Here is a 23,512-nt window from a genome sequence, read left to right as displayed (position 1 = left end):
CTGTGTCAGGATCAGGATCCAGAAAGAAATTTGATTGGATCACCTACAAGATTGGCAGCATAAAGTGGATTATAGTGCTGCCAAGAAAATTGCCCTGGACAGTGATGACAGGCCATGCCAGGCTACTGCCAAGAGGCCAACTATCTTCCTTAGAAGCAATAACATACTGACCAGGCTGAACATGGTGACAGCATTAATAACTAGTACACATTATAGTTATTGAGGTATTTACCGTTGCCGTATACTTTGGCAGATACCTTGAATTCAACCTCTGCATTTACTTTTCAAAGGATTTTTTTCATTGGCTTAGTAAGTATTTTAAGGGTAAAGTGTATATTTACTGGAGTAAAAAAGGAAATCTTTAAGAAAGTTACAAATTGTAGTCACAAATAAACACTCATAATACAGATCCTCCGAAAATAAAGTACTTAACTAAAAAGTAGTACTTAAGTACTTATACCCTCTGTACTTAGATAAGATATTTAACCCAGCAGTCAACCATACACACAAATCACACAGGGCCTGTAAGCATATATGCAAGCCACTGCATCAAATCTTGTCTAAGAAAAGCTCTTTATTTATAAAAACAGTATTGCCAGTTACATACTTTTACAGACAAAAATGCAACTTTTCAGAGCCAAGGCAGGTATGAATGGTACATCTTAACTTTACATGGATAGGCAACATTACAGATAAACTTGTGTAAAACTGGAGAAAAAAAAAAAAGCAACAAAAAAAAGGATTGGTCTCTTATGCCATTACAACATATTAGTGGTATAACTGGGTTTATAAAGTAGAACAGATTGCATAATGCTCTCTCCCACTGAACCCAAATATACCAACCCTCACAGAAGTAAAACAAACCAGTCACAAGCCAAAATACCAAACAAAAAAAGATTCATATAACAAAATGTGCTTCTTGTTCCCACCCCCTTGACTTGTACGTCATGTCCCGTGATCTCTTCAGTCTGTCCAAAAGTCAGACTCAGAGCAAAAATAAAGACTTTATAAGACCTTTATAAGCCTGCATGTGTCCTTTTACACCAATCGCAATTTTGACAGGCGGCATTGCAATGTAGAATCGACAACATGGGTATCGAGTGTTTTATTAATCACCAATACTTTTCAGGAAATCTGTCAGTTGGTTACATAAATTGTCAGCCAGAATCTGTGACATTAGAATTCACAGGGTTCGCCACAGTCCTTTCCGTGGTGTTCAACACCAAGCACCTCCGTTTGCCTTCGTCTGTTGTGTAGTGTGGTTCTCTTAACAGTAGAGTTAGGAATGGTTTCTATTCTTGAAGTCAGAATGTTTCAATGTTCAGTGGTTGAGTAGTGTATATCTCCCAAGGTAGTGGCACACACATTTTTAAGTCTCCAATTTGATGTATTTTGTACTTAAAAGCACACAGTCAATGTACACATCCACTCATGGGAGTGTTTTTAAATAAAAACATCCACAAACACACACAAGAGTTTAAAAAAAAAAAACAGCAGCTAAACTGTCCTTCCTTTCATTTGGGGAGAAAAAAAACAGTTTGAAATTAAGGTATCGAGCATAAACAAAAGAGGCAGTTGGTAAATTGTAACTAACAAATGAAAATAAATCAAAAATACACATGCTTTGTCACAGGAGTAAGAAAACAAAATAAAAAAAAAACACTCAATACAAATCATTTTTAACAATGTGTCGTTATGAGCCTGGTCTTTTTAAACACTCCAACATGCGCGCACGCGGTCACATTGAGGTCCATTTCAATCACACACACTGGCAGGTTTATTGTATGACAAATATACAGACACGCACACCTGCCTTCGCTTGCCTACATCCATTGCCCATCCCCAAACCAGAGAAAACGACTTGAGACATGGAAAAATAACTCCTATACAAACATTCTCAAATCTACAATGCCGGCCGCATTCCTACTGGTTTGTCGGCCTCTCCCCAACTCCCATTTCACCCGCTACAGGGACGATTTAAATTAAGGAAACAAAATGTAAAAAAAAAAAGGGGAAAAAAAGTAGTCAATCCCATGTTCTCGTTTTATATACAGTATATATCCTACACAAAAGGCTACAAACTCACGCTTGTTGGGATTCAGATGATGGCAGCAAAATGTTACTGAAAAGTGGTCGATGACGAAAAAAATAAGAAAATAACTAATAGGATGATAAAGACTGGAAAATAAATGATTGTCAACAAAGATGATTGCTCTTTAGGAAAGGAATATAATTTAAACAACAGAGAATATATTTCTGATGCTACAATGACTATTGTAAAAAGTGTGTGCTGTATATCACAATTGATTGCAACACAATCGCTTTCTTTGGATGCTGACCCTCATCTTCATATCCACTGTGTCTTGTGATGGAAGGGGGAGGGAGGGGGGGGTTGAGAAGGAGAGAGAGAGACCGAGTTGGTCTCTTATCCTCTGCCTCAGTAGCAGTGGTAGGGAAGAGAAGGCCCACACTGAGTAATGCACACTATCAGTTTTTCTGCAAGAGAAGGAGGAAGCATTTATAACCAACAACAATCCAAACAAACATGAACACAAGAACCACAGGGGAACAGACATAGTCGCTGTCGGGCGGAAACCTTGCATGTCCAAAACAGTTCCTTTTTTGGAAACGGAAAAGAACCAGTTTCAGTGGATCAAATGCGGTTGTTATTTGGTCTCTTTTCATTGGTAAATATTTTTAAAACCCACAGACAGACTCCCTATTTTGGGAATGTCATTATAGGAGAACATTTAAAAATATATATGCAACGCATTGTAAGCTTGTTGTAGGTGGGCTATTTTCACAACTTGCGACACTGTCATACGACAAAGTATAAAATAGGGGATTAATTCATGCATGCATAATTAAATGCATGCATAAATTGCATGGTTTCTGACTGACAGCAGCGATAGAGATATACTGTATATACATGTATACACGTACACAACACAAGGGCACAACACCAACGCTTATTCTGTGGTACAAGTATGGTGCGCACACAACAATTGTCATTATCCAGGGTCATAGTTTAAAGTTTATAATAAACACTGAGGTTTGGTACGTCTATGGTAGCATTTACCACAATTCCCAAGGAACACCTTGCGGAACACTATACCAGCATGTACACATGTCAGAGTATTGCGTTCTTCAGTTATCAGTACCCTGCAGATCTCAGATCAGTGCACGACGATAAGACACGACTGACTTGGTACACAAGGGTTTTTTACAGAAGCTACAGAAGACGGAGGATGAGCGCCCTATAGAGATTCCATGCAGGATAAGAGGTCAGTTGGACGTACCATGCTGTTACATGCAGAGGGGGGGTAGAGGGGATGGGGGAGGGCTAACCATCGTAGGAGTCCAAAAGGGGCAAGGAGCCCTTCCTGCCCCCATACACCCCTCGCTGAGAGAAGACAACCAGAGAGAGAGAGGAGAAAAGGTTGTGAGGTTGTGAGTGGGATAAGTAATTTGTCAGTAATTGTGAGGTTGAAAGTTATTGTTGGAAAAGTTTAAAGTGAAGCCTCTTTAAAAGAAGTGCAGGAGAGAGAGTGTGTGAGAAGAGAGTTAGTGCAGCTCAATGAGCAATCAAGTGTGTGCACACTCTTACTGGTAAAGTGTCTGTCGTGTCATCTAGAGTGTGTCTCCTCTCCCTCTGCTCCAGTGTAGAGTAGCCCTCTGAAACAAAAAAACATAAGGCATAGGGACATGTAGATGTCATCCAATGATAGGATCCATGGACTGGGTAATTAATGTATTTCATTTTTTCCCCCACAATAAAAATGATAGCGGTACAGTCATAAACCATGCATGCACTCACCAGGGCCCATGTCATTTAAAGGAATCATGTCCCTCTTCTCCCCTGTAAAAACAATATATTGATTAACAGTCACACACACTACTTGCCACTGAAGAACACACATGCAATCCGATATCGCCGCTAAGACCAACATAATGTGTTTGTCCAGGAAACGCATTAAAACCAACCAGCTGGTTTTGGTTGGAATAAGGAGGCTGTCCACAATGCATGCCTATTAGTGGACTATAACGTGGGTCTTGGGTGAAAATAATTTTGTTGATGGAGGGGAAAGGAACTGGTTGGAATAACATGTTCCTTCCACGCGCTACGTCCTACCAGGGAAACTCCCCCCTGTCAGATAAAAAAAACCCCAAAAAAACACACCTCTATCCAGTAGTGGCAGCGTGCTGTCTTCATAGTTGCCATTGGCTCGGCTGGAGGGACCGTTAGTGGTGGCGGGGTTCAGATGGACCATGAAGTCAGTCTTCTTCCAGCCATCCTTCTCCAAAGGCCGACGTAGTTCCTTGTGGGCCCAAACCAGCTGCAACACCTGGCCTGCTCCCCGCACCTCGCGCTCCGAACGTTTACTGGAGAAAATACAGATGTGCACAACGTTGGATTGGGGTATGAATTTAGATAATTTAGACAAAAACACATATATACTACTTTTATACTTCAAAATGTGTTTCTTTGATATTATGTTACTCAATCACACACGCTTACCCGTCCTTGTTAATGAGCACCAGTCTCTCAATGCCTTGCGAGGCTCGCAGGGTCTTTGCTGCCTCTAGACTGTTGCCCAGCACCTCGGTGAGTGTGCTCAGTACAGACACCACCGTCTCCTCGGACAGAACGCGTCCAGACTGGCCCTGACCTCCAGGCAGATCGGCCACTAGGTGACTAACTGCATGTTTGCCTAAAAATGGGTAACAAAGACAAAATAATGAGCAAGAACAGTTTGTCGTGTTGATGAGTTTGCTCACACGTGCAAGGGGTTTGTCTTGGATGATGCTCTGTTCACAACATTTGAAATAATATAAATACTTGCCATCAAAGTTAATGCATTAACACAGCCGTATTGTAAATCGCTACGAATTATTTTATCGCTTAAAAAGACTTGTTTTGGCCAATTTGTCTACCGTAGTTTAGGACACAGTTGTCTATGTCTGCAAGCATGCGCAACAGATACACACACAGATACATAACTTGTGGATTTGCTAGTTTGTGGGAGAAACCTACCTAACCAGGGCAGTTCTGTTTGGTGTTTTCAGTTGAGAATGTTTGGTTGTTATTGTCACATAATGCATACAGTGGATAATAAGGTTGTCCATTTATTTAACAATGTTTATATTGTGTCTATCATGTATAAGCCAACTATTACGGAGTGTGTGCAAGCGTATATGCTAGAGCAAATGTATGATTTTGTGCTGCTGGTATGTGTTGTGGAATTCCATGTTTGTATAAGATGTTACAGTAACATTACTATTGTTACAACTCATTAGGAGCTCCATTTAACACATCAATTTCTTCAGCTACTACAAAAGAGACACCAACTCCCCCAATGTGTACTGTGGTCCCTCTTGCTGCCAAGTACCAACCCCCTTCTTGGCCTGAAGAGGGTGCCTGCTCCAATACAGTACACAGAGTCACCGGTTGTTTCTACTCGCATGACAGTTAGGCGTTTCACAACCTTACCAAGCAGTTCTTTGTTGCGGTTGTCAATGGCCAGGTTCCTCAGGGCTCCAGACATGGCTCGGACAACGCGGTCATTGCCATGGGCCAGCAGCTCAGCCATCATGGGCAGACCTTTCTCCAGACGTACTGTGGCCCGTATATATCGACCATACTGGTGAAATAAATAAAAAAACGTCGGATCAAGATTAATATCCTATTAAAGTCCAATTTCAGTGACTTCAATGTCAGTGACTTCATAAGCTGGGTTGTCTTAAATCGCAAATCACACTTTTATTGTTCTACTGACTCCGTTTTGAGAAACTGTAAATACTGGAGGTCCTTCAGACGTTAGACTGATAGCTCTCGTATGGGGAGCTCTACTGTCCCCTGCTGGATGAGTTTTAAGTGAATCACTTACAGTCCATCGTCCAGCACACAGGTTCTGGATGGCTCCAGCAGCAGCCTCCAGCACTGAGGGGTTCTGGCTCTCTCTGAGCAGGGACGTGTACACACGCACCACCTCTGGCTGGAACAGCAGCTCATAGCCTGACAGAGAACACAAAGACATATTGGTCTCAGCAACGGTTTGTTTTAATGGCCCAGAGAGGGTATTTCTCTACGACTGTCCCAACTCAAAAAAGATATTGGAGACATTATTGTCTATCTATCTATCTATCTATCTATCTATCTATCTATCTCTATATCTATCTCTATCTCTATCTCTATATCTATATATATATATATACATATATACATACATACATACACTGTCATTATAGTAGACACAATGCATATAAAAAAGGAAAACACACACATATATATTGGCCGATTGCCTAGTAGTTTCCAAGATTAGCTGCGTACACACAGAACCAATAACAAGATCTCCGCCTCATGGAAATAGAAATAAAACAAATTCTGTGCCTAGGTTTCCCTCCAAACAAACAACTGTTGTCTTCATTTAGTGAAGGGAACCATTTGAATGGTTGGATGTAAGAGGAGAGGATGTGTACATGGTAGTGAATGATGGCTTCAAATTCAAAGTGAGCCACACATACCTTTGGCAGGGGTTGTCCTTTTCGGAATGTCAACCTGGTCTGCACTCCCATCATCTCCATCCTTCTTTCCTGTACATGGAAAGAGGTAAAGAAAGAAAGAAAAAGCTGAATAATAGATACAAAACTAAACGATATATAGGTTAAACAACATTGGCTTGGGAGTGCATTCCAACCTCCTCTGTCATCAAGCTTGGTAGAATGTCTAGGTTGTGTGAAATGGGACCATGCCACTAGCAGGAGTGTTTGACCATGCAGTTTTACAATGATTAAGTCCATGTGTTTGATGTGATGTGGTGAGAATGAGACAGGCTTGAACATCCACGTTTGCACAGTGAGGTGTTATTCAATGTTAGTGGACTAGTTGGTGATACCATATGGTGAGCAATCAATGGGCAACGTGCAAAAGATGCACAAACCGAGGTGAAATTAACACCAATCAGAGACCCTTACCTTTTCCAAACCACTCATCTAGAAACACAGTGGAGAGACAGAAGTGGGGAGGGATCAAAAAGTAGACAGAAAGAGGAGGGAGGGAGGGAGGACAGAGAAGAGGAAAAGGAAAGAGTGGTAGAGAATGAAATACAGCAATAGGGGCTCCTGCCACCAACAAGCCTCAACACACCAGCAAACCTCTGAGCAGAGGGGAGAAAACAAAAATCCAGTGACCTTTGAACCCTAATTAACAGATTAAGACAAACCTTTGCCCTTTCGGGAGCCGAAGCAGCCACCCTTGTTGGAGCCTGGGGCAGAGCCTTGGCTAACGGGCGTTGTCTCAGCATAGCGGTCACAGCCTGGGACCTCGCGATGAACCTGATAGGACAGATTTCTTAACAGGCATACGCTGTTCTCGACCAGCTGAGGGGAGGGATGAACATGGCAGAAGACAAAAAGGTACCATCAGTCTCACATGAAACATGTTTCATAATGTTAAAAGCCGTCTTAAGACGTATCAAATGAGCATTTACCTTGTTATCCACATCTTTGCGGTTGATCTGTGATTGGACAATGTACATGAGCGAGTCGACCAATCCTGTGCATTCCCTCAACTTCCGCCTGGCCTCGCTCCGTTCTGAACTAACATTCCTGTTGGAGGGAGGGAGAGAAAACTTAAAAACTGAACTTGTGGCCTCCCTTTCCAATATTTAGCAATTGATAAGTTACTGGGTGCGCAGATTGTTAATGAAGCCACACAAATCCCATTGTAAAAAATCTGGATGCATCGGTTAACTAACGAGCCGCATGTGGGCATATAGACTTGTGGTGACAGTCTACATATATTGCATGCAGAGATTATCAACTATGATACAACTCTCCACAAGCTTGACTTGGGCATTTGAGCAGACTATAGTGTTAATATATGGCTGGAGGTGGCTCTGTTCAGTAATGTAAGTGTGATTGAGGGGACAGACAGAAAAACTGGTTCTCAATGTGGTGTCCAGGCGAGGACCCCCAGGGGTCCTTGAGGGGTTTCAGGTGGTCACAGTTAGGAACCAACTGGACTGGTCTGTAACTTAATGTACAAAAAGAAAAAGGACCATGTGTACACTCTTGAGTTAAACAAACACTGAGGATTTTACAGTGTAAATTGGAGTCTCAGAGATAAAATTAGTACCCAAAGGGAGTCCGTCGCCTAATGCATAACAAACTGGGCGTCCTTGAAATTAAAAAGGTTGATGGGCACTGTCATAGAAGGCTTGGACAATTGGTCCTTTATCTATTCATCGAGTTCCTTCATCCAACATTGTGTACCTAAGGCAGCCAGCAGTGTTGGTGAGGGCAGTCTCCCACTCCAGGTGGCGTGGTTTGCAGCTCTCATCTAATCCGTCACTCCCTCGCTCCCAGCCAGAGTGGGGCACCATGACCTCGTCAGACAGGGCGTGCAGAGCATGGTCCACGATCTCCATCTTCACCGAGTCATGCGAGGACAGGTTCCACAGTGTGCCTGACAGGTTGATAAAATATTTTTTGTTTATCAAAAATGTAAATATGAGATATATAACGTTCTCAACATCTGCATTTCCTTTATGCTCACATAAGTTGAGGCCTGTCAATTTGTTATAGCGCCTTCAACTGCTGACTGAGTCAACAAGGGAAGAATTCAGAACATTTCTAGCTCAACATGCAAGAACACAACCAGTAACATAAGCCTCGAGTTGATTTGGGTTGAATTTCTTTACACTGATGCTTGCTTCCAATCTAAGTGACTTAATAGGTGTATACATTTTGTAGATTGTCTATAATCGGTGTGCTACATGGCACGCAATCGGTGTGCTACATGGCACGCAACCAAGTAAAAATCAAGCATTACATTTATGTGGGTACAAGCATCAAGCAAGAGTCGTATAGGCTATATGTGTACAGTTATTAACTAAGCAAAGAAAAAATGCTGGCCATTTAAAATCATATTAAAACTATCATACAACAGACTGGACCAAGCCTAATGTGAACAGCATTACCTGTGATGGTATCAGTGAGGTCCTGGTCACGGGTTTTTCTCAGTAACCTGACCAGGGCTGGCACTCCGTCACAGTTCTTGATGGCAATCTTGTTGTCTTGGTCTCGACCATAGGAGATGTTCTTCAGTGCTCCGCAGGCTGAGTGGTGGACCTCCTTCTTGGGGTGGTCCAACATGGAGACCAAGGCTGGGATACCCTTCAGACGACGAACCTCCGACTTCACCTGAAGAACCGCACACTTCAGCTTAACAGGCTTTCTTTAATCATTTGCAAGCTCCCACTCCTATATTTGAATACACCTTCTGTGTGTGTATGTTATAGGGATGTCGCGTTTCATTGAAAAGTTGTACGAACCTGGTGAAGAATACAACTTCTGAACTATAATGATCTGCTGGATATCAAAATTGGAGCACAGAAGGCGGCTTTAAATTGTGTTCTAAGTGATATTTTTGGGCTAAAACAAAACCTATTGTTAAGAAGTTAAACCTCAATAATGCTATAGAGTCAGTGATTGTTCAGTACCAGGGGTCTCCCCGTCTCTCCAGCTCTTTGAACAGATAATACATTTTCAGGTGGGTCACCAATTTCATGCACAGCATAAATAAATGTTTGAATTTAATTTACCCCTAGCTCCATAGTCAATCGGCTAAGCTACCCGGCTGCCTGTACACAGGGTACCTTATTTTGCTCAATGACTCCTACAAAGCAGCAATTATATATTGAGCGAATAACTGAGAATGTGGAACTATTCCTAGCAACCTTGTAGGCAGTGGCTGCCTTTCGGGATCAATTGGTGGAAAACAATTCAACTTAATTATAATTTGTTAAAAGCAAATGTTTGGAAAAAGTGACAGCCATAGTGTGGTGTGTGTTATACCTTGTCGTTTTTGAAGGTGAGGTGCTGCAGGAAGGCGGCGGCGTTGGCCTTGACAGGGGGGTGATGGTAGTTCAACATGGTGATCACCTCCGGCAACTCTGGCTGTCTCCAGGATGTGGGCTGGCCCTTCCTTAGCGTGCTGTCCAATGATGCCATACTTCCCCTTTCCATCGTCATAGGAACACCCCATGTGTAAGGATCCACTCCTCCCATGTCACCATCCAAAGTGTCTTCACAGCTCCTTAAAATGGAGGATGAACGAACATCAACATTTGTTGCATTCAAGTATGAACTTTGATTAGATTATGTAGTTAAGAATGCATGCGTGTCATAGCCCAAGCTGAAATGCAGGATCTAGGGCAGGTATTTGACTCATATAGTCCAGCAATATAATTGCCCCTGCTTTTATTATAGTGCTCATCCTCTACTGCATACCACAGATGATGACTCAGTGAGTAGCATTAAAACAAAGTTCATATGATGATGACAAAGCATTAGAGCCAGTTATACCGAAGTCTGCGTCTGTCCATTCCCCCAGGGCCAGGGCCGAGGCGGGGCATAGTCCCGTAGCCCCCAGGGTGCATGGGCGGAGGCCCCATGCCATAGTCAATGTCATCATAGCCAAGGCTACGCTGGTCGTCCTCCATGCCATAGTGCCCATGACCATAGCGCATCTCCATGGCCGAGCCCATGGCCCGCATCCCCCGGCCCACCTGGGGCTGTGCTGCATAGGGGTCGATCTGCTGACGACTGGGGGCCCGGTAGCCAGAGTCCAGGGTCCTGTAGCCATCCACCTGCCTGGTGAAGTGAAAGAAAGGATGAATACATAAACAATGTTTTATGGACCCATAAATATATATATATCTCTATCATATTCTGCCTTACGGTATTCGGCCAACTGTTTTCTATTTTCGGCATTCAGTTTCGGCCAAGAATTTCCCATTCGGTGCATCCCTAATTATTTCACACAGCTTATTGCATAAATAACGTGAAGACATGACGCTCATAAAAAAGGATCACAGGTGTAACCAAACTAAATCCTGGTCAGGACACAGTGTGTCCAGACGTAAGCCCCATCCATGTCCGTTACCTGTAGCGGTCGTCCATTCGTGTGCCTCTGCTCAGGCTGGCATAGGTCTCCGATGGGGGCCCTTGCCTGTAGTCATCATATCCCCCCGAAGGGGCATAGTGGTAGTTCCTGGGGACTGTGGCTGTGGGGTAGTCTCCTCCTCCGGCCTGCCGATAAGGACGGTCCAGAGTGGCGCTGTAGCCACCCATGCCGGGGACCAAAAGGCCCCCGTCAATGGACATGGAGTCAGGGGGCATAACTGTGCGTGAGGCAACAGGTTTCATCATCTGGGAAACAAAAGTTTAAAATATTATGATGGTTAGGTACAAATACAATAATAGACAAAGCTACAGGCAGACCAAGAGACAGAGACAAAGAATAGGTATTTTTAGTAGACTGAATGTAATGTGAAAGAACATGAAACTTCATTTCTCAAACCAGTGTTTGCGTGCGCCGTGTGTGTCAAGTGTGCGCACTTCTTCATCTCCCTACCCCATTGTCTTGCCGTCTTGTGGTTCCCTCATCAGAGAAAACTGAATGCGCTTCCTGGGAGTCGTCCTCTGGTGTGTAACTCTCATCCAGAGCACCGTGGGCAGGGTCAACCATCCTGTACTGTGACACATACACACAACCTAAAGTGACTATGTTCAATCACGCAAGGCACTTGTACATGGCTCAAATACACTCAAAACGTAGTTGACAATATAAAAGAAATACAAAAATGTACATAAGCTTTGAAATTCCTTTGATTATATTCTAAATCATGTGAGATTGAGATTAAACACATCCACACACCTGTGTCCCGTTTATGTAACCGTCACTTAATTTCAGTCGTTCTATGTCCGCATCCCCTAGACGCCCGTTCTGATGGGGCAAAGACAGAGAGAGAGAAAAGTACTGTCGTAAAAAATAACCAAAACATTAACAGAGATAACTTCTATACATACGTTCACATCTTAAAGCTTACATATAATGAAGGGGAGGTTGCCTACAATTCCAGCAAGCAGCTTGGTCTATCTCGCTTAAAACCCCCCTCAGATAGGATTACTGCTGCTCAAGCACATTCAGCACTGACCAAACCACCCCTGCATATTTACGGCTAGTGAGTCACACAGGGGTGAGTACTTTTTGGAATTCAGCCATTCATCCCTGTTCACTAGCCACTCCCTCTCTGGTCTGTCAGTGATATATTATTCACCATCACTGGATTTATGTTATGAACAACTTGATATTTGCAGTTGAACATAGGTCATTGAGAGACACAAAATCAATCTAGAAATACATTTGAGAATCCAGCATGTCCGCAGCCATTTAAGTTAAGTTCACGGATTGGTTTAGGAAGATGGGGACACTGGAAAGTAGCACCATCAAGCCAATAATAGCGGTCTTATACTAGACTACACAGACTCACTGCAATGCATATGGCATCCAGAAGGGGGCAGAGTTGCTTTAGATTTAAAGCTGTTATATTCCTAACAATGGGGTTGTGGACTCTGTTGTTTTACAGGAAAACATGCTTATTTCCTTTGTGCTCTCATGAGAACAGCAATACATTTACAAACTACTATACTCTGCCACCGGAATGCCCCGATACCATCCGTTAAAGGATGTGTAACACTGGTTTCTTTCAAAATTGGAAACACATCAGGGGACCACAATGTAATTTCTTTTGTACGTGTTTGCATTTGTTGATGACATATCATTGTGTTCATTATTTTTGCTATGTTGATGAATTGAATACATAGGACCACAATGGAAACAAGCACCCGGGACTTTTTTGTGTTATCCTTTTAGCCTTAATGTCTTACTGTGCCGTTTACATTTCTGACTAATTAAGTATTCAATCAATCAAGAAAAATACACAGCTGTGCCATTCTTTTAATAGCAGTGCCTTAAAATGCAGAAGTTTCTTTAAATGTTTCATGTTAGGATGAAATGCAATGTGAATCATTGGGCCAGGGCCAAAAAAAAGAGCAAATTGTAAAGGACACTGCCTAATGACAGAATAGAAAATGAATGAATTCTTTCCATGCTTTTGGCTTTTGTTATCAGATGCAACTCATCTCGAAAATGACTCTTATAGGCCTTTTGTAATAATAATAATAATAATAATAATAATAATAATAATTATTATTATTATTATTATTATTATTATTTGTCCAATTAACATGAATAAAGACCAAATATAGAATCTCATTATGGTCTGGGAGCTTTGCAGGCAAAAACAGGTGTTACTTGCCCCTGATATGCCAAGCACTGGCCAAGGCACTAAACTGTACAATGTGTCAGATTAACAGGATGTCTATCCCTGACCGCTACAAATTACAATCGTTGGGTCCTTTCACATTTCAAGAGAACATCGCTGATAAGCACCAGTGTTGATACTCTGAAGTCACCTGAGTCGAGGGAGAGTCTGGCCTACCGTCCAGTTACTGATAGTCACAAGACCGTTTTTGAGAAGCCTGCAAAACTAGACATGGAGGCGGCAGGCAACCATGTCCAACCAATTAACCCAGTAGTATAAAACAAGACAGCAGGCAGGGAGTCTTAAACCTCCTATACACAGATCAGCTGATGATCTTTAACTACAAAGTAACATCTGCCGATGTTCGACATGAGCTCAGCTGTGAAAAATATATACAAGGGCACATACATGGTACAACAGAAACTATATCACAATCTGTTCCCACCCCCCACAACAAAAACATGACTTATCATTTAACACTGGAACATGCAATATTGTAATGACGAAGTAGCATCATGCAGAAGGAAATCAATTAATGCAACCATTCTGATAACAAAAGCCATTAACGTAAAGACACAGGGTGAATGCAGGGCAGGGCACTGCAAGCACGACAAGTGACCACATTCCACAAGAAAACATGCTGCAACAAAGAGGAAAATAACTGAGATTCCATCACAGGGGGCTGGTGAGAGGTATGTGGGGGGGGGGGGGGGGGGGGAGTAGTGAGGGAAAGTGGGTGCGTGTTGTCCGCATTTGAAATGTGTAACCTACTCTGAGTTTAAGTATGCATAAGCTCATGCCTAATAGTGGTTGAATGTACATGTTTCTTTGTGTGTATATTTGTAAGCTCAAGCAGTAGGCATTTGTATATCTCTGTAATGTGTGCATGCATTTTGTGTGTGAGCGTGCCTCTTATTTATGTGTGTGTGTGTGTGTGTGTGTGTGTGTGTGTGTGTGTGTGTGTGTGTGTGTGTGTGTGTGTGTGTGTGTGTGTGTGTGTGTGTGTGAGTGTGTGTGTGTGTGTGAGTGCAGGTACATCCGGTGAGTGACAAGTAAGGTATGTGGAAGTACGTGCTGATGATTATCTGCATGTTAAAAGCTGTAAAACTATGTACAAACACACAGACAAGGTGATCCTTTACCAGATGAAGGCTGACAGACACACACTGAAGACAGATGGACCGACAGGCGTGCGCACACACACACAGGCTCATACAAACACATGTACTGTATACATAGAAACACACCGAGCGCTGGTAGAGGAGGATGGATGGCGGAATGGAGGGATGGAGCGTATGGACGGAGGGCATCAATGATGGATAGCGCAATGAGCAGATGACCTAACTCATTGGAAGTTGGATTAGATGTCGAGAAGGATGCATGGAGACTGTTGGTTGTGCGACAATTGAGTTGACAATGCACTGCATGTGTATGTCAGATGTTGTTGACAATGCGTGAGTATACGTCAGATGTTGCTGACAATGCATACACAAGTATGTATGTCAGATGTTATTGATAATGCATGTGTATGTCAGACGTTGGATAGTATACGACTGTTTGGGAGTGAAGGACGGGGCAGTTAAGGGGTTAACAGCGTTAGCTGGGTGATGCTGAGATGCGGGTCGTCCGGAGCGGCTGGCGGGATGGCGGGCATTGAGGGGACGTTACCTGTGTGTGAGGGAGGGAGTGGCCCAGGGCGGAGGGGCTAGTGGCCGGGAGGCCCACTCTCCTCCTCTCCTCCTCGAGCGCCCTGGTCAGCTGCTCAAACTGCACCTCCTGCTCCCTGACCGACTCCAGCAGAGCCGCAGCGCTCTCACACTGCTCCATACACACTATACAGCCCCAGGGGGAGAGGGGGGTGCGGCGTTACACACCAACACCACACACACAGAGCCTCATATATGCGACAGCGCTAGGAGACGAGGGTGTCTGACATCATGTACAGTACATGGCATGCACACATACGGTATACAACAATGACAGTATCTGACATCACTTTCTCTCACAGACTCGCACACAGACTGCCATACACAATGATGTAGTGTCTGACATCACACAGACACTTGCACACAATCTCATACACAATGCACCATCTGACATCATAGTACCCATACACACAAAGCACTATACAAAGTACAGCAGGAAGTAGGGCTTGGTCAATGCAGGAATTCTGTGGTCCGATACTCTTAACTGGGGAGGAATATTAACTATATCTGACATATCTGCTGATGAAGATCTTCTTTGATGAACATTTCACAGATTGATGTCGATGATTGATGCTTGGCAATCACCATTTGGCGCTCTCACAGGAAGGGAGGGTTACACCAACGGTCATCTCACCAATAAAACATAATTACTTGACATCTTTATCCCACTGTGTCTATTGGGCAGCTCTTTTGTGGCCGACAGTGCTAAAACAGACTTGTGGATGGGTCTGAAAACTGTCTCCTTGAAGTGTTTTCTCAACAACAGCAGAGTGCAGATCTGCAGCTTCATTGATGAATTCTAGCTCAAACAATGTTGTACGCGTTTGATTTGATCATACTTTTTCCTCAAAAAAGGGCTTGTGTTCCAATTAAATAAACACCATATCGATACTTCTGTCATACATTAGAAGGGACACACACACACACACACACACACACACACACACACACACACACACACACACACACACACACACACAGAGTGTACAGGAAGAAGACCATTACACACACACTGCACAGGTGATCCTTGATTCATGCAGTGACAGATACACACCTTCACCTGTGGGCGTGGCTTTGGAGAAGAGGTCAGAGGTCACGCCAAGGGTTGAGCTCTAGTTGCAGCGGCTCATGGGTAGAAGTTCACCAAACCACCAAACACAGAAAGAAGAGGAGGGGGGGGGCGGGGGGTCAACAGAATGGGGAGGAATTAACTGCAGAGAGAGAAAAATGGGGGGAAAGAAAGAGAAAAGAGTGAGAATTTTTGTGGAGTCTGAAGACACTTCTGTTCGAAAAACAGCAACATGGTGTGAATACCATACAAACGTGTGAGCTGGGCTGTGTTTGCACTATGAAGACACACGGAAGCTCCAGCATCCAGACACGCCCTATATTTACTCAACATTTGGCCTGCGTACAGTAGCTAGCTGCAGGAGGCTGCAGCGGTATCTGGGCCAGAGAAAACACACCGTCAGCACAGAGAGAAACAGAGCGGTGAAGACCGAGAAAGACAACTCCCGTGAGCCATCTGTCCTCTCCTATCCACTAACCCATCTCTATTCTAACACAACCTCCCCTATTCTCCTAGCCACTCTTTTTGAGCTGCTGTCCTCCAGCTGACATCTTCGCGCTTGTTTCTTCCTTTCTATCAGTCTTCATCTAGTCTGTATGACTCTTTGTTTTCTCAACCATATGTGCAGACTGTGCACTCAGAGAGACATTGTTAAATCAAAGCCAAACAAGCAGAGACTCAAGACATCATGTAATTCCTTCATCTTATCTGCTGATAAACCTGCTGTGTGAAGGCCAGACTCCGTGTCAGTCCTACATTTAACCACTTTGTTGTAGGGGCGAATAGCGCTGTTTCTTTAAGCCCAATTCATACTTTGTCGCACACCAGTGCTGCTCACCTAAAATAGCTGACTTTCAAGCTAAAAAGTTATTTTTGGAAAGCGACAGTCATGCAATGAAGTAGCCTATAAATTAAGCTTAAGTGCCTCTCACTCTCCAGCTGATGTGCACTTGCAAACACAGTTGCTTATAAAGAAAGAAGGAAAAAAAGAAAGACATTTGGTGCTATAGGGGATGGGGGTTTAGGCAACAAACAAGGACCTGCATTTATAGTTGTAGCACAGGTGTGTCCAAAAGTAAAGATGTTAACAGGTACCAATAAAGCAGCAAAGTGGAACAGAAGCGTATTGAAATCAGGAGCTGGGGGGGGGGGGGGGGGGCAGGCAACTGACTCACAGTTTCACCTAATGGGTTGTGCAAATGGAGGAGCAAGAGAGGCAGACAAACAGGTATGTGAATGACATCATCCTGTGAAAGCCCTGCACTACTAGGCCCTTTAAGGCCACAATGAAACTTGTAGAGGCCATGTCTGCTCTTGTCTTTGTGTCTGTCTGATGACTAATACGTACACACACGGTGTCGTGTGGGACATGCTGCTTCCCGAACTTAGGCAATTGGTTACTTAGTTTAAAAGATGATTCATTCATAGTGATGTTGTGGGAAAATGATTCATTCATAGTGATGTTGTGGGAAAAAGAGGGAGGGAGGGAGGGGTTGGTGATAAAATGAGTGACGTAAAAGCATTTCACAAGGATCTCGGTTGGACAGGGTCAGGGGTTGGCTGAAAGAGGGTCACAGACTAACCTCACCTAACCAGGATTTCTGTATCACCTGTAAAGGCCTGGTTTCTATTCCAAATTAACAAGTCTGATCCAGTCTAGCCTACTGTATCTGGTAATTTAAAACACACACATATACATGTATGCACCCTTTCTGTATCCGCTCTAGACCCAGGCTAAATCACCAACCTAAAAAGTGAATTGATCCCAGTCTAGTAGTCACAGACTGACAAGTGAAAGGTGATGACATCACACATACCAAACACCCTCTACATATGCAACTGCTGTGAAGCCCCAGGGACCACAACCTCCAACCTAAGGAAAACCACAATCTGCTGTCCTGTAACACACATGCCCTTATATGGTCAAAGCTGAGACAACTGTTATTCACCAAGATAGAGGGAGAAAGGGAAACAAGAGGGATAGAGAGAGAGGTTGACAAGCAAACAAACAGAAAGTGGGGTCAGATAGGCAATTAAAAAACACATTGATGCGGGGAGGGGGAGCTTGGGGGCTTGCTGGAGGAGAGGATAGGGAATAGATAAGAAAAGGAGTGTTGAATTAAAGATAAAAGCAGATCTTGCATTCCTCGCATTGTCTCTGGCCAATTCACCACATCAGCCCACCCACTCATTCACTGAAAAAGTCCTTCATGGGTCGCAATTATCAGTCTGCATTCTGTATAAAATACTCTGTGGGGGCGTCTCCCAAGGCAAACCTACTGGTCACACTGACCCAAATGCTAAGACACACGCAGACTATACAATATCTCTCTCGCTCTCATCTATCATAACAAAATACAAACAACGTCTCTTTATCTTTGTCCTTCCTCTGACATACAAAATAATTATAAGTGCAATCGACATTCCAAACACTATCTCATTTCAGTAATGAGCTTGGCTGTCATTGACACAGGGCTAACTATAAACTCTCAAGATGGATTATAAACAAATAGTGAGAGCTATTTCTTGGCCAGTGGCCTTGGGAATGATACTGTGCATGTGTGTGCGTGTGCGTGTGTGTGTGTGTGTTAACCACAGCCAGTGGAGGGAATTTGCAGCTGTCAGTCTGGGAGGCATCAGGAACAATGAGAAGTTTGTGCAAGTGAGCGCAAGTGTGAAAGGAGATGGATAGATAGATTGAAACCCTGCGTGGGAGTACACGCTTTTGTCTGTGTGTGTGTATAGGCTACTGCTCCTGATACTTGACCTCGGGCCTAACTGCTGTCCTACACTCGACTGCCTCTCTTGCAGTTGCTCATTTTCGGAAGTCAGCTGTGAGTTTCATTGAACAATGAAAACATGGCTACCATCCCATTCTTGTTCCTTCCCCTTCCAGCCACTTCCTGAGTAACAGGATGTTATGGATTCTCTATCAGAGAAGAGTAAAGAGACAGGAGGGCTGCCTCAGCCTACTAGGAACCATTTTCCTCAACAGACCACACAGTACACGGGCTCAGATAAATACTCGGATACCCCCGATAGAATGGATCTGGTAAATAGCCGATGGTTAAATTCCCCCACTGACCGAATGGTTGCGTGGTGAAAATCCCCTACCATCAGAGTGCTAATCATACCACCACAAACCACTTCCCCTTTAGCAATGCTCCTCTCAATCCATTACTCCCTTCTTCTGTTTTCTGGCTTCTGAGAACGACTCCTGAAATTCCCCATGGCTAAAACTTGAGGGGTTTTGTCCTCCGTTATTGAAAGTTACACAATGCTCACACAAACACAAAATTCCTGGATCGAACCACTGGATTGTCCTGCATCCCTGATTCCTATTGTCCATCATGTGACAAGGATTTGAGATCCATGTATCTAAGAGCATATTTGAGAAGTAACTATTAAAGTGAATGACAAGGCCATGCAGCTGCTAAATTGTTCCTGTTGTGATTGTGATGACGAGGCATGGTCAAAAAGTCAAGTAGAGGGCCTCTGGGCCCATGACATGTAAACATCTGATCCAGCCCTGACACATCACCACGAGTCAGTTTGTTCTGTGACCATCTGGTTCTGCACCAATCAGTCAGCGTGACTCACTCAACTCTGTCAGAAGATATATAATCACGTCACAGACAATACAGTTCTTGTTGCATGTATGATGAAACTGCTTGATGGAATGTGGGCCTGCACCTGCTGTCAGGAAACCCCACACACACAATGTACATCCTTTATGCATTTAGAGGTAATTGACACTGCTGTTAGTTCATAAGTCAGTGTAATGCCATTGGCACTAGTTTAACCAGAGTGTGGCTTGTAATGAGATTGAGGCATTAACCCACTAATCCACTTACCTCCTAACAAACACATATTTACGTGTGTGTGCACACGCACGCACGCGCGCACACACACACACACACACACACACACACACACACACGCCTGCCCTAGATTTACCTACACACCTTAAAAGAGCACAAACAATTTCAGCTGGTGCCCATAGCTTGGATCAACAATCAAACACCCACTCTATCAGATAACAACCATGGAAGCCCTATACAAAACAAGTGTGTTTGCACTCAACTACACTGTTATTACTGGGAGCACCTGCAGGTAAACAGCATCTGAAGACTGATTCCTGACCTACTGATTGATATGCAGATAAACACACAACAAAGTTAGGTCCACATGAAAAAAGGTACGGATCTACACAGGACTTGAAGCCTGTATTAAAATGCTCTTTTACAAGGTAAAAGTCAGTTTGGTTGTTTATATTCACAGCGGTTGGTTGTCCCCACCCAGCCTTTTTCCAACTGAAACAAGTTCACACAAGACCCACCGAACGGGTTCGCTAGGTGACAGACACAGCCTGCTGTGAGATAACACAACCTCCTCCAGACCACCACCCTTAAATAAACTACACAACACTAATATTTTACTTAGGTATTATCAGTTTGCCAAACATGTGCAAACTGCACGGCATCCCATCACCTTAGGGTGATTAGTCTGGACAACATTCATCTCGTCAGGCCCTTACCTATAATAGCTGCAGTCTTGAATGAATGGGCTTGTCCTCCCTCTGGATTAGAACACAACGCGACTCTCCAGAGCAAAGAAACTAAAAATTAAAAAAAGTAAACAATAACTTTTATTAGAGGGCAAGTGTAGAAATGTGTATGAGGAAAACAACAACCAGGGTCAGCCTTATACAGTAACTGCATTGTTAACGTGCGTCTATCACCTTCAGGAAACAGAAATGGGAGATAAATGGACAAAAGGGATAATACACAAAAACTCTAACAGAGACAAGGACTGTGAGAAGGACATCTGAAACAGAGGAGAGAGACTATGATGATGTGACATGTCTTTTTAAGTTTTTGCTTTGTTCTCATTCGTTTTTTGGCTGTTTTTCTTTTCGTTTTCCATTTTTGGTTTTGTTGTCTTCTTTTTGATGTGGTCTGTTTGTATGTATGTACCAACAAAGTGAATAAAACTTTAAGTGACACAAAAAGAAGTGCGTGCATCACTGAACGTGGAGGACAGGCCTCCCTGCGACCATTTTCAAACTTTGTCGCCGTTTGTCACTAGGGCTAGTATTTCCCTGACCTAGCTAAAATCAAACAGACTGTATATTGATTAGGTAACGCAAACCAGTAATCCGGGGCAGACGGTGGCAACGAGTATAGTTCGCTTGTTGTTAAACACAGAGGCGAGTCAGGCGACCATGACTACAAAAACAAATGTGTGAAAACAACACTAACACGAGAAGCATATTGTTTGTTTACACTGTGTGGTGATGTTAAAAGTTACTGCTCACTGTTTAAAGACCAAATCAATGCAATGGACTTTGTTGCTTAGCAGCCGTGGTGTGACCTATTTTAAGTGGTTTAGCTACAGTAGCATCACAATAACCCACATACTGAAAACACTGCCGCCAGCCAGGCTAGCGTTAGCTTAGGCACTGGCACTGTTGCCAGAGTCTGCAAGAGGAATAAGCAAGCAGGTCTATGAAAACAAGCCCAACAGAAGCGACTAGGCTACGGCTATTTGAAAATAGCCGGTCTACAAGCTTGTACATCAGCTATTTTAAAAATAAGAAAATAATAATCTCTAAGATGGAAAAAAGGGTCATTTTGTAACAGTTTTGAAACCCAAATCTTGTATGGGGGTCCCTGACAAAAAAAATACGGGGGTGGTATGTGGACAAATACATATTCATTTGAGGGTCTTTGACATGAAAATGTTTAAAGACCACTGGTTTTAACAACACTAGGAAACAAGCCCAAATAAGCAACTAACAAGCTTAAAAACTCAAACCGCGACTAGCGATATTAAGTGACTTTACAAAAAAACAAGCCCAAAGTCGCTTATAATAAGCATACATGGCAACCATGGACACAGCCTGGCAAAGGCAAAGCAGAGCCAGGCTAGCTGAAGGGGCTAGCTGGTTAGCGTGCATTCAACTCCACGGCTAGTATTTATTTACATAGTCTTTTCTGAGTCTGTAATGCGTTGCGTTGTCCGTCTGGTTCACACACAGCCAACTAGGCTTGGCGGGGAACGCGTTATGCGAGAGAAGCCAACCGTACGAGTGAGTGAAACGTCGTTAGCATCGATGCTGCTAACATGGTTAGCCTTTTGGAAAGTCGTGCTGCTGGTCTCTGTCTCGATGAGATGACCACTCCTTGCCAACGCTGCAGTGCGCCACTTATAAACTACAAACCCGCTCCGTCCGCGAACCGCCTTTGTCTCATTTCATCATGTACTCACCTATTTAGTGTCGTCTACCCCCTGGTCCTTCCTGGGTAACCCCGTTTTATTGTTCTTATTCCTCACTTTTCTCCCCTCCTGACTGTGTGTCCTGGGTTTCTCGGTCAAGCTCGTTAGGAACGAGGCATCATCATCGACTCGACGGTTCTATCAAAGGGAGGCAGTGTTGCCAGGTTGTGTGATAGAAACAAGCAACCGGATCTATGAAAACTGCGACTAAACACACGAGCACTTTAAACATCGGCTATTTGAAAATAGCCGATCCACAAGCTCACAACGCGCCGCGATGCTTGTAGATCTGCTATTTGAATATAACATTTATATTGAAGAAAAAGTGGATTCCCCCCTCCATTTTAACAACACAAATCTTGTATGGGGGTCCCTGGATAAAACAAATCAGATGGGGTGGTCTGCAGACAAATACATCAATTTGGGGGTCCTTCTTGACATGACAATGTTTGAAACACTGGTTTCAACAACATTAGAAAACATGTAAGCAAATAAGCATCTACAGTTTAGAAACAAGCTAAAAAAATGGCAAACCGGCCGCAACTACCAATATTTGTTTACAAACAACTTTACAGAAAAACAAGCCCAAAAGTAGCTTATAATAAGCAGGACATGGCAACGTTGAAAGAGAGGGCGGGTCAGACTGAAATTTACCGTAATTGCGGCGCAAGTAAAATTCCTCGCTTCTCATACAGGTGTGTCTCTAGTTGCGGGGCGTCCATTCTTCTCAGTTATCAAGCAGCACAACAAAGACTGTCAGTTGGAGTGTGAAACACGTTTTATCTTAAGATAACATATTGATAAACCATTATTTAACCTTGATTGATGCATATGTTCATTCGTTTACTCGTTCAGAGATCTATAGCAGATAGCCAGGGCCATCCGCTCAGTATTTTTTGTAAATTCTTATTTACCCTGGTTTGGTTCTTATCTTTACTGTGTTTTATTTTCACTGGTGCCACTATGGCACACTCCATACATCAAACTGTTGATTCCTGTGGGGAAATAAAGGTTTATCATCATATATTGACCTATAGTGAAGACTGTTTTATAAATTCGCTTGAATAAATAAGATAAATTAAGTTGGCGGATACAATTGTGTGACCCCATAATGTACACCGTCGCCCTCCTACAAATACACAGTGATGTCATTACATTGATTGCTTGAGAATGAAGCCGCAATTCATGAGCATCCTGGCATGGCATTCAGCTCTAATAACTGCATATAAACATATAAACCCACTGATGACCGTAATATGCATTAGACTACTTGTTGTGACTACATA

General features: G+C 43.3%; 1 protein-coding gene across 8 annotated transcripts; it reads right to left on the bottom strand.

The window, feature by feature from the left end:
• Nucleotides 1–554: 554 nt before the first annotated feature.
• LOC311034185 (catenin delta-1-like) lies at nt 555–22,364 on the bottom strand. 8 transcript variants are annotated; one of them, XM_084041960.1, is made up of 23 exons: nt 22,218–22,364; nt 20,485–20,565; nt 15,933–16,089; nt 14,841–15,004; nt 11,723–11,791; nt 11,420–11,539; nt 10,949–11,214; nt 10,369–10,656; nt 9,859–10,099; nt 8,982–9,204; nt 8,275–8,467; nt 7,491–7,608; nt 7,224–7,380; nt 6,976–6,993; nt 6,526–6,594; nt 5,889–6,016; nt 5,492–5,642; nt 4,520–4,712; nt 4,181–4,383; nt 3,818–3,859; nt 3,608–3,675; nt 3,300–3,403; nt 555–2,496 (listed from the first exon to the last, which is right to left on the bottom strand). In XM_084041960.1, exons 4-22 carry the CDS (start codon nt 14,997–14,999, stop codon nt 3,344–3,346), a joined length of 2,766 nt encoding a protein of 921 aa, XP_083898086.1. In that variant the 5' UTR covers nt 15,000–15,004; nt 15,933–16,089; nt 20,485–20,565; nt 22,218–22,364; the 3' UTR covers nt 555–2,496; nt 3,300–3,343. The 8 variants fall into 8 exon arrangements, with proteins under 8 accessions (XP_083898086.1, XP_083898088.1, XP_083898087.1 ...); XM_084041962.1 differs by lacking the exon at nt 3,300–3,403; XM_084041961.1 differs by lacking the exon at nt 6,976–6,993.
• Between the last annotated feature and the right edge of the window lie 1,148 nt (nt 22,365–23,512).

This window comes from Gymnoscopelus microlampas (genome assembly GCF_963454915.1).
Source record: "Gymnoscopelus microlampas genome assembly, chromosome: 18".
Lineage (NCBI taxonomy): Eukaryota > Metazoa > Chordata > Actinopteri > Myctophiformes > Myctophidae > Gymnoscopelus > Gymnoscopelus microlampas.
Note: the sequence above shows the minus strand (reverse complement) of the source record. Positions and strands in the feature narration are given on the sequence as shown.

Coding starts and splice junctions, on each gene's coding strand:
- LOC311034185 (XM_084041960.1), bottom strand. CDS start 14,999: ATGGAGCAGTGTGAGAGCGCTGCGGCTCTGCTGGAGTCGGTCAGGGAG. Junction 7,381..7,490: donor GCAAAGATGTGGATAACAAG/GTAAATGCTCAT, acceptor CCCTCCCCTCAG/CTGGTCGAGAACAGCGTATG. Junction 4,713..5,491: donor CCGCAACAAAGAACTGCTTG/GTAAGGTTGTGA, acceptor ACCCATTTTTAG/GCAAACATGCAGTTAGTCAC.